Genomic DNA, 12,099 nt, shown 5'->3' on the forward strand with positions numbered 1-12,099 from the left:
CGGTGTTTATTTGGAAGTGCAACTTACAACGACGGTTTTACCAAGTTCTATTTTCATCAGAAATTCTTACTTTAAAAAAGTAATTATGTGCTACTAAAAATAGAAATTTGCTTTGTGATATATCAAACGTTTTATTTAGTTGTTTAAGAGCAGCAACCAATGTTGTACTTTGTTTTATATTTAAATATGCTGCTAAATACATTACACATCTTAGGTGATTTCTGCAAATGTTAGTTTTTCAACAAAAAACAAATGAAGACTTCAGTGAGACGGATCAGTTAACCATCATTTAATGCCCCATGAAAGAAACACAAAGGTGACAAAGATTCCATTCACAACTTGTGATGTGACATGAGGATTGACTTGCTCTTGGTGATTCTTGTGGTCTTAGTTCCAAGCCAGCGCACGTAAACACCCTTCTCTCAGCCGTTTCTGCAGTGGATTTCAGCTGAGTGTAGGATGTTTACATGAATTGAGCCCAGATTTGAGAAGAAAAGTTGTCTTGGTCCATGGCGGCGGCGGAGGAGGCTGGAAGTAGCCGGCGACGGCAAACATCAGACTGAAAGCTTTGCAGGGAAGACAGCTTCCAGTCGGGGATGTTTACAGCCCCATGGACTACCTGGGGGAGGAAAAAAAAACCTTGAAAGTAACAAGAAAAAAAGTCATATTACAAGAGGGAAACATTAATTGAATATATTGTACAAGTTCTATATTATTGTCTTTATATTTACACTCACGGTGATTGTAATTTTACATGATCGTTTTAAAATTTACCGTCATAATTTCAAGGACTATTGGACTTAAAAAAAAAAACACAAGGAAAAAAATAAAAATCAAGTTAGTCTGACGTCACGGGCGTCGTTTAAGGCATTTCTCCGTCACCTTGGCAGCTGCGACTGTGACCTTTGCATGTTTACATGCGTTTATTTGAAACGCTTTTGCTGCAAGAGATAAACGCAACATTTCGCGACCTAGCGTGCAGTGACGTGACAATGTAAACAACTGTGAAAAGCTTGAAAGGCCATAAAGCGACTGTCAAAGTCTGAGCCAAAACAGCCCAAAAAGATCACTTTAAGACACGCGTACTTGCCATTTAAATGCGCCAATGCGTGGAAATGCTCCTCTTCATGCGAGCGAACGATTTAAAATAACTTTATTGCACGAAGCGGTTGTTTAAAGCTAAGAAATCAAACTGTTAGCTTGTGCTAGGCTAATGGCTAGCTATAGCTAGCTTCTCCGTGACCTCAACCTTGTGCTGTCTGACGTCTCCATACCGGGCCGAGTAAAAAGCCTCATTGCGCCGTGTCGACGTCCACTCGACACTGATGTTATTTTCACAAGTCATTCAGGACACGTCACGTCCACTCCGGGGCAACCTGTTGTTTATCACCCCCCACCTCCACCATCCCACACACGCACGCACACTCTGCCATCTTCCATTCACTTGCCTTTATTTTGACCTTATAGTTACTCGACACCAACATTGACGTCATTGTCATGGCAACGTAGTCCCGCCCACCACCGCGATGATTGGGTTAGACAAATTTGCATTATTTTTACATTTCACGACTTTAAAACATTCAATTTGAACAGAAATCTCAATATAACAAAATAAAATAGTAATACATGTATACATTTGCATTTGTTTGTTTGTCTTCCTTTAAAAAAAATAAAATAAAAAAATAACTAATTGAAGTTTGGGTCATATTTAAAGATTGAGGGGAAAAAATAGTCAAAACGTAAAAGAAAATATTGGTCGATTTGGAAAAATTCAAAATGTAAAATTAAATGTAAAAAAAACCTTATACACTTACTTTAAAATTATAACATTAGAAAATGTTAATAATTAGTGGGTCAGGTATACAGTATACAAAATCATATCAAATATACATTCAAAACTAAGAACTTTGCAACAGCTTGGCTCTTACAATAATTATCATTGCTTTTAGGGCTTTTCTGTTAGATCACTTGACATAAGTAATCATTTCTGCATCACTTACTTCAATTCGCCACCTAATTAAAAAAACTTTTTTTTTTTTGACAGGTTTGACATTATTACCTTTGCCCGAGCACATTACTTACTTACCCGAGGGGACTTGACTTGTCATTGTGCAAGCCACTTGCAAAAATTATGTAACTTACTACCTTGCCCAAGGACATAATGATTTACAAAATAGGTTATTTAAAGGCACAGGGTAAACTTCATCTAATCAAGTAAATAGACGTGACCTCGGTTGAACTGTTTGTGAACATTACAACGTTTCTCCACAAGAGAGCAGGCCGGAGCTTCAGATGTAAACCAAGATTAACAAATGTTTGGAATTATCATCCACTGGGATCCACGGGAGAGGAATATGTGCTCTGTAATCTCTTCTTTCACTTGAGAGTTCTTAATATTTCATATGACATAGCTTCACTTGTACTTATGAAAAGCCCCAGTGTAGAAAATCCATCTATAACCTAACCAGGAAAATTGATTCCCTTGTCGTTCTGTGTGGTCTGAAATTGCCCAGAGCTATTATAAGAGAGAGTGATTTTCTCTGTGCACTGGAGCGTAACATACAATTCTTGTTGGCCTTTTTGCCACATATGAACAGAAATATTAGCAATGACAATGTTAAGGAGCCTTCAACTCAAAAATAGCAGTCTTTTTAGGAGGATGAGGTCAGAGTTCAAAAGCACAGATCACATTTCTAATTTTAGAGTTAAAAAGCAGCCAAAACATCATATTATTTTTTTTCTATTGATCCTCTTATTCAGGTTAGTTAATTTATTAAACCAATATTCTCTAAGTAATGTGACTGTGCCCCAGATCCGGGAAGCTGGGGACAGCTCACTTCCCGTTCGCCGTGAACCTCATTGGTCTTGGAGGATTTATGTTTTGTGTTAAGCAAGGCTGAAGCTACTCATGTTATTTCACTCCATCAATAACAAATACATTAACCATATCCAGTCGCTGCAAGCACACTATTAATTTACCACGACCTGTCCCTACAGGGGCCGGATGATTGTTGGAGGCAATGAGGTGTATCTGCTTACCCCCTCTATGGGACACAGTGTCGCTTCTTGCCCAATCGATGGTCATTGAGTCCGGAGAGGAAGAGGGGGGAAGGCAGGCAGCCAAAGCATCTGGCCTCCTCAAGTGACGTTGTCACCTTAGACTGGAGAAGGCGGCACGGGACATTATCCCTGAAAAGGTGAAGAGGTACAATGTAAGAAAGGTTAATGAGCTCTCGTTGTAGCCTTTCCGAAATAATCGGTGGACGAGTCGCATGCACTCCTCCTCCATCAACATCAGACAGGCGGAAAATGACATCTTTGATTGGTTCCATCATGAGACATCAGATTTCCAAAATACATGACAGCCTCATTGTTGATAAATATTAATTTTGTAGCATTACGTGGGACATATTCCATTTTTGATGGCAGGGGGTCACTTGATGCGGCTTTTGTCTTTAGCTGAGGATTTGGTGTGTGAAATGATATTTCAAGTGATTAAAGGCCATGCTTGAGTGAGGCTGACAGTTCTAATGGAGAGCAGAAAGTGCTCGTCCGGGCCTAATAGCGACTCGGGCCTCTTGACAGCTGCTGGATGAGCTCAGAGAGACAACCTGTCAAGAAGATCACATGCTTTGTACTATTTATGTTTAAAAAGATATATAAATAAAGATTTCATGTGATGTAAGGTGAGTCACAGGCAGCTTTTTAAATCAATGAAGGGCTGATTTGAAATGATTAGGAACACCTTTTATGAGTGTAACTCTTGTGTCGAAAGAATTTATTATAAATTAGTTTTTTAAAGGTCAGATTGTCTTTTCAGCTGCTACAATCCCAAATTTGATCACGCCCTTCACACCCTAAGAGCTTTAGCCGCACCAAGTTTCTTTGGTCTTACTGCAGTGCGTTTGTGTGTGTTAGCCGTGATGACCTTGGTAGAACCGCTAGGCGCCATTGATTTGTTTACCTGTGCACCGCTGACAGTTTCTCATTAGGTTTCTTTTGCACAACATTTCCAGGGCAGGAGACGGGTGTGTGCACGTCAAAAGCCACCACGCGTGATCAATGTAACTGATGGATGAGCCCCGGCAGTATAATTGCGCTGAATAACTGCTTAATGGCGCCGTTTAGTAACCACAGCATGCAGTTGGTGCTTCATTTTTTTTTTTTAGGGGGTTGGAGGGAAAGATTCAAATTTTGTTTAAGTTTATTAGATTGGAAAGAAGTTTTGCTGCTTATCTGAAAAGAACACACAATGGGTGCATTCGGTTTGCTTTCACAAAAAATATGTATCCCCACTTTTGATTCACACTGGCTTTAATTTCGCTAAATTTATTATTGTTTTTGTGACTGGCTTCACACTGACAACTGTTTCTAAAACTTTGCCACTCCCATGGAGCTAATTATGATGAGGAAAGTATCAGAGGCACCTCACAGTAGTATGTCGTACACATTTTTAGTTTAATACTCCCCCGAAAGCCAAAAATGGTGATGTTTCAATTAGAATATTGTGGAATTGTTTGTTTATTACATCAGCTTATTAATTCTCAGCACATACACTCAACTGAATTGTGATTTAATACAAAACATTCATTTTGATTAGTAGAGCTTGTTACATAAGAAACGATGCTTTGTAAAGTGTAATAAATTGCTAAAGCTCAGTTTCAGTAGTTTAAATGTAGCTAATAGTGTGCTTAATTTTAAATAATAATTTATCATATTAAACCTACTGCTGCTATACGTTTACTTTACAAGCTGGCCGCTAGAGAGCAGTGTTGTCACTACCCCCATACTGCAACTCAGTCATGCCTAAAAAGTCACTTAATGGCTGTTTAAAGCATCCCCGACTTGCTACTGTGCATTTATTTCGTGTTACAGATCCCCCAAAAGAAAGTGCACGGCCATCATTACCACAAAAATGACATCTAACGATCCCTCCGAGTTTGAAGTCTAGCAGACTGCGTTGAAAAACTGATGAGACAAGTGAGTCCGTTCTAATCATGCAAGATGCCTAACTTGTCACATCGAGGAAGTCAGAGCTTTTGACATCGTTTAGTGGCGGGCGGTTGGCTCAGGGTATTAGACGAATACGTTTTTTACCATGCTGAAAATAACACCGATAAAAAGTAGAAGCTCTTCTTCCTCGGCAAAGATCTGACAGGACATTCCTTATTTGTTGTACTGCTGCTTCTGGCCTCGTAGGACTTAAATAAAAATATCTTCGGGTGGTGGGGCTTTGATCGGCACCTTAGACGATGACTTGTTTTTTTGTTTATGAGGACAAGGCGCAACAGATGGCAAGCATATCTATAAATAAAGTGCTCCCCTGCATTGGAGATTAGTGCATTTGAGCTGCTTTTTAATGGTCTCGGGCAGAGATTAAAAAGTAAGCTGATTCATAATGCGGTGAATCACTCGTATACCCCAGAGGGAAGTGAGAAGAGAGCGGGGAAAACAGTCCAAGACAAGAAGTTACACATATAAAGAGGAACATGTTGTCTCCTACTGGTGGTTGAAGTTTCATTAATCCAGAACGCTCAGCACCTGAATGTATTCATTCAAGCACTTTTGGAGCTCTCATAAATTCTGATCAGACTGCTCCACTGTGTTAAAATAGAAATATCTCCCACATCACAATTTATAAATAGAGTACATATTCCTGTCTTGTTTTTCAAAATTGAATTTTATGAAGGTGAGGAAAAAAAAATTATGTAACCACTGTTGATCTGCCTACAGATACTGTATAGCCACCCACTTGAGGCTACCTCAGCATCCTCCACAAATATTGACAGGATTATAAATAAAAAAAAAAGCTAACCTACATCGCATTGTTCTTTCAATCACTTTCTCAAACAACCTTCTCTCTTCCTTTTTCATTAATTCATAAACACGGCCGTGGGGAAAGCATGGCTGACCCGCGAGAAGGTGATTGGATTGCCTGAGAACTATTGACAACATGTCTGTCCAATTACAAACAATCAATGGTTTCAACAAGCTAAGAGGACAATTACAGGATGCAGGAGGCTCCTGGTTGTTAATTTACACCATCACGCACTGACTGTTTCATATATGTACAATTTCAAAACATATTGACCTCGCAAAACGGGAATACATTCCGCTGAATCGGATTTATGGCTCTTAATCACAGAGGCTGGATTATCGGCCTGGCAAAGCTGTCCCAATGGCAACCTGTGTGCTTTGACACTCAAATAACATCATGTACAATATGCTGACCATCAGACCACAGTCATGTGAGTGACGTCATCAGTCTAATAATAAATATAAAAGAAGTTTTGAGAACATTAAGATCACCAACGCTACTAACAAAGTATATTGATTGACAACTGATCATACAAAAACTGAAGCGTAAAAAATATAAGCATTGTTGTGACTTTCAGCTTGTACCAATATTAAATAATTACACGTTTATTTGATATATTTATTTGATATAAAAGCTGTTTATTTCTTTATTTCATTATGTTTTAAAATTTTATTCCGGACACTGCTGTTTTTCTTATAACCACAAAACAAAAATCAAGGTGCGCCACTTATGCGCTAGTGCGATTCAGGACCATGGATAGCTCCTGCGCTTAGCCCCGCCCGCTTCTCCTCTGTCCAATCAGAAGGCGGCTTAGCTGGACAAGTCAGGAGCGAGCTTCAGGCACACTGTAAGCCCACAGAGGCGAGGGCAAGCACGGCAGGGGAACTTACAGTGAAGCTCCACTCGAATGGGATAAATACAACAATATTAACGCTCCGATTAGCCTCACTTTTTGTATTTGTGTGCGTGCGAGCGAGCCCTGGACTGGAGGGGACGAAAAATGCACTTCTAACACCAGATATCAGCGTCGTCTTCTCCTTTTTGGACAACGGAACCGCTCGACGCGTACTCAAGTTTTCCTCGAAGTGCACCTGAAGAGGATTTTTTTTCGGGGGCCAGGGACGGACAACATGGGGAGCGAACAATACTTACCGGAGCTTCAGGCGGAGAAGGAAATGCTCGACCCGGCTTTCCAGCACTCTCTGCGGCTGCTGGAGCAAGGTAAGATTTGATCGTGCAACGGGGAAGCGACACCTCATTAGGTACACCTAATCAGATCCAATTAAGATTGATTTCTTCTGATTGACTGAAGATTCAGAATTCTGAAGGGAAAAAGCTGACCAGGGTTAATATAACTTCTTAGATGATGCAATCTTTTTGGTTCTTTTTTCCAATTTTGTTGGTTTTCAGACAGTCACACATTGGTAGTGGCATACAGCTGGCTTGGCTTCAATTTCTACTCACTGATTGGTAGTGTGATTGGTTGTCAGCTTCAAGATTTATATCCACTTAAAAAAACATGTTTATTAAAGTCTCTAAATAAAAAAAATCACCAAATAAAAGCAAAATGGTGAAATCGAGAAGTCCTATTTTAGTTGGATCAAAACGCAGCATCTTATAGGTCGGATTTAAATTTATACACACTTTGATCACATCTTAAGGGGTTTGGAAAGTTTGTCTAGCATCGCTGTGAAAAAGCAAATTTCAAACGAGTTGATAGCTGACTGTTGTAATTTATCTCGGCGTAGCCCTGCGGAACGCCTCACCAGCAGCACGAGGAACACGTCCAGTGTAAACATTCACTAACTAATTTATACTTTCATGTGCTCAGCTTGTCCCGTGTTGCCTCTGCTTCCCCAAACTGTTTTTTATGCTCCCCCCCCCAAAAAAATTGAGGCAATTTCCTTCCTATTATATTCATCTTCCACCTGTACATAATATGAATAGGCTATTTTTTCAATTCAGAGCTGAAATGATTTTCCCAAAGAGTTCAACCGGACAACACGGCGAGTTGAAAAATCAATCTGTGACCTTTTATGAAGTAAGCACAACTTGGCAGTGCAAGAAAAAAAAAAAAGTCTGTCACCACTCTAAAAGCGGCAAATACTGTTATCTCGCTTTTACACAACAGATGGAACACGCCGCTGTTTCATTTATTCTACCATCTTGCTGATGAATTTTCAATTTGGTTAGGCTACTGCCAAGAGGAACTGTAGTTAGAGCATACAAACGGGGAATATAAAATTATTCCAGGTCTGGAGAGAGTTCTTTTCAAATGAAATGAAGGGAGTATTCAGTAGGGGAAGCCCAGGGACTCTTTCCAGCGTGGCTCTTCTCTCTTAAGTACTTTCCAGATGTCCCTCAAACGAGCAGGAAGTGCTTTACGTCAATATTTTGAACATATGTCAAGATTTTGTCAATGATCAGCTATTATGTCCATTTTTAATTGGATATTCCACAGTTGCATGGACCAAACTTTATCAGCTGGCTTGCACTCACAGCCCCCCCAAAAAACCTACCTGTAATCGCTTCAAACTGTCAGTTTTGAGATAAGTATCCTCATTTTGGAGAAAGATGCCTCATGGTTAATTTATACATCTCATCAGCAGAGCAGCGGGGGGGGGTATTTTTAGCCGCGCTTAAATTTGGCCTCAAGTGTGAGCACTTTGTGGGTGAGGATGCCCAGAAGTGAGGGAAAATCAGCTTTGGCATGGGATCAAAGGGAAGAGATAGCGATTTGTTCGTGGGGGGAAACAGTGCACGATAACGATCTTCCGATCCCCGGCTGGTTGACGTGCCGAGCCACACAGCGAGCGGTCCCGACTGGTCCCTGCGAAAGCGCCGGCAGGAGACTCGACCCCCTGCTCGCTGGAGTGAACTTGCTGTAAGAGGGCAGACGAGGGAGCACCGTGCTGCTTTGCATTCAGACGAGCTGAGCCCGAGTGTTTGCGCAGCTCTTCCGAAATATAGGCCAGGCACCTGCGAAAACCAAATAGCACCTCTTTATCATGCTCACGTTGGTTCTCATCTCAATTGCTGCCCCATTAATGAGACGCTGATATCGTAATCGGCATTATTATCGAAAATTTGTATCGTGGCCCATACGGTCACTCTAAAGCTGAAATATCTGGTTGTCACACTTGAATGGTTCTGAAATGGGCACATGAGTCAGAGCTTTTGAGCACCGTTGTTGTTCAAATGATCCATCAACATATTGCAGGGATGCAATTGCCATTTGGTGCAAAGCTTACTTTGGATTCAGCTGTCGAGACTGTCAAATTTTGCCCAAGCCGCCTTTAGGCCGTCGACTCTCAATCAAAGTTATGCGATAAAGTGTCTTAAATAATACATCTTGCAACCTCCATGCTATTTTAGATGGGATGTAAAAATAGGAGGATGACGAGTGATGATGTTGGACAATTGACATTCCAGGTAATAGTCACGTCCCGTGATCCGACCCAAGATTACGGTAGCGGCCAAATAGCTCAGCTCTAATTTCATACACGATTTAATCACTGTCATTACCGCTGCGACCAAACGACAAGTTGGCCAACCTGACTTGCTCCAAAGGCAGCAGTGGGCTAATGGTGTTACTTTGTCATTTTTGACAACATGTGAACTCCCCCCCCCACACACACACACATATAAAAAAAAAAACCACACAACTCAACTTCAGACACATTTATATTTTTTCTGCTATTTGACTTTGGAATACATCTTGATCTCCTTCTGACAGCCACCGTTTTCCTTCCCTTCGCATCTTCATTTTTATTTTGTGCGGCTGGCACGTCTATAGAGGATTGCACTGGATTAGCTTCTCCGCCTTCCCAACTGATCCCATCCATTTTGTGTAATCCAACTCAATTTAATTATGTTTATCGTTCCACCTCGCCGGCACGGCGGCGCCGCACCTCGGCCAAGATAAGCCGGCGTCTGCCCGAGCCTGTTGCTGTCTAAACAGATGTTACCTACACATCATTTACACCCTCAAACAGGATATTTGACATATTTTGGTCAGATTAGCAATCTGTGACCAGTTGTGGGAATAAATGCTAATTTCCCCACCAGACCCTTGTCCTTCTGCTTCCTTGTCTGTCCTGACTCTATTTTAAGAGCCTGATACTAAAAACTAATCGTGCAGATTTTTTTTTTTTTAAAGGACGTTGACTTTCCCCCCCTTTTTAACGTGCCAGGCTGCCATCCAAGCCATTAAAATCGACTAGCATGCCAAACGCAATATGTTCTTAATTTTTGTGAGGATCTGCTTTAAAGCAAAAGTTTATTAAATATTTATTTTACACGTTCCCAGTGGGACAACATAAGCAGATGTGTGTTGTTGCTATGTTTACAGTCGGCTACTGTTGCAATCAGCTGTAAAACATTCATTAGGTCTTACAGTGGAATCGTAAACACGAGGTCAGATGAGCGTCATAACAAGCATGGAGTCATGGAGTCTTTTCCTCGTGTTACACAATTACCAGAACCGTTCCGAGTTTGACACTTCTACCGCCGGCTCGCCGTGTCACTTGGCGGCGTGTCTCGTTAAAGTTCTGCCGAGGCTTCGACCAATAAAAGGCTCGTTAAAAAAAAAGAAAGAAAAAAAAATGTACATCTCTGTCTGCTTGTTAAATTTTGAGTTGCAGCCACATTGTTAGTTACTGCAGTGCCATGGCCCAACGTGAATTTGAAGATTTTGCCGTATTTCCAGCAAAATAAATGATTTTGCTTCTTGCTGTTTGAAGACTTGGAGGATTAACTGGAAAAAATGTCTAGTAAGGAAAAAATAGTGAACTACTTTCAAAGCCAGTTTTAAGACCTGAAACCGATTATGTCAATAATCGATTATTTTTTGATTACTGTATTTTCCGGACTATTAGGCGCATCTCAAAACCTGCAATTTTCTCAAAAGCCGACAGTGCGCCTTATAGTCCGGTGCGCCTTATATATGGATTCATAAATTTAAACTGGCCCGAACAATTGTGTCATGAAATCAATCATAAGTGGCCCGCTGAAGACTATGAATCATGAATCAAAAAGACTATGGATCATTATTTTGTGATTATAAAGTAATTTGTTGCATCTGAAGTTGAAATAAAAAAGATAAAATGGAGAATGATTTGATTAGGATTAAAAATCTGACACGATGCATTAAAGGTGCGCCTTATAGTCCGGTGCGCCTTATAGTCCGGAAAATATGGTCATCGACGAATTAAATACCTGCAGTGTTCTTGCCGTATCCAAAATGAACGGATGAACATTGCTTCCATTGATTTCCCTTCTGCAAAGCACAACATCTCCGTCACCTTGGCCGACAGTTATGAAATTAGAACCGCCCCCCCTCCACTCCTCCTCCTCACCCTCCCTCTCGCTTGCAGAACTTTCAGCTATTTATCAGACACCTCATTCATTAATGATGGGATGACACGTATGCGCCACAAGTAATACGTGTCGGCCGCAGATGTGTGTAATTACAGCGGGCAGGCAAGTCAACACAGTAAATGTGTCGATGAGATGCTTGCGGGAGGTGAATAGATAGAAATCAACTTTATAGATCTGTGGTCCGTGCCCGCTTCCCCACTGGAGAGCAAAGGTTTTAATTGCTGTCTGACCAGAGGCTGGTCCAGTGTGAAGATGGGCCACGTTGATACGAGACCCTGCGGTTGTTATATTGACTGACAGCTTCTCATCCCGCAACAGCCGATAAGTACATGAGGAGACACGACTGGGTTGCTGCTGCGTTTGTTTTTTTGGAGAAATTTGACCGAAGCTAACAAACAGCTGTGATTTTTTTTTTTTTTTAATCAACAAGCAAATATTATTCCAAAAACATGACCTTCCTGTTAAGTGTTAGTTTTACATGCTTGACCTTTTCCGACTCAACTTCCATTTGGGGACTCCGCACGACAGCGGGACACTTTGCACTGCATGTGTCATTGATCTCGCTGCCAGAAGAACCCCCCCCCCCCCCCCCCCACACCTTTTGCGTACCTGCGGTCGCACCGCAAGGGGTAATTGTCATCCTGCTGACGGCGACGAGTGTCACGCACCTTCCATTTGTCACACGGAACCCGTTCCTTGTGAGTCAGTGTGGTAATCATGTTGATTTGTGCAATATTCTTCCCGCCAATAAAGTTGACACCAAAATCTCATTTACACATAAACAGAGCAAAGCGTATTCAGGCCTACCTACTCCTCCCGTTGCATATCACAAATAACCCCCTTGGGCTAGTCGCTACTGTCTGCCTCATTATCATATTTATTTAAAGTATCATATGACCCAT

The 12,099-nt window shown here is 41.2% G+C and overlaps 1 protein-coding gene and 1 long non-coding RNA gene across 3 annotated transcripts in view; one reads left to right on the forward strand and one right to left on the reverse strand.

Annotated features, from left to right (window-relative positions):
- Positions 1 to 273: 273 nt before the first annotated feature.
- On the reverse strand, positions 274 to 1,449 carry LOC119130618. Its single transcript, XR_005099476.1, has 2 exons — positions 1,250 to 1,449; positions 274 to 619 (listed from the first exon to the last, which is right to left on the reverse strand). It is a non-coding gene; the product is annotated as an uncharacterized LOC119130618 (long non-coding RNA).
- A 5,206-nt stretch (positions 1,450 to 6,655) lies between these two features.
- Positions 6,656 to 12,099, forward strand: part of khdrbs3 (KH domain containing, RNA binding, signal transduction associated 3) — a 37,632-nt gene continuing 32,188 nt past the window's right edge. For both annotated transcript variants that reach the window (XR_005099456.1, XM_037264343.1), the window contains exon 1: positions 6,656 to 7,039. Coding sequence is in view for 1 of the 2 variants with exons in the window: in XM_037264343.1 (XP_037120238.1) it covers positions 6,949 to 7,039 (91 nt within the window). In the remaining variant the exon portion in view is untranslated. The remainder of the gene's footprint in view (positions 7,040 to 12,099) is intronic.

This window comes from Syngnathus acus, chromosome 11, assembly GCF_901709675.1.
Source record: "Syngnathus acus chromosome 11, fSynAcu1.2, whole genome shotgun sequence".
NCBI classification, from domain to species: Eukaryota; Metazoa; Chordata; class Actinopteri; order Syngnathiformes; family Syngnathidae; genus Syngnathus; species Syngnathus acus.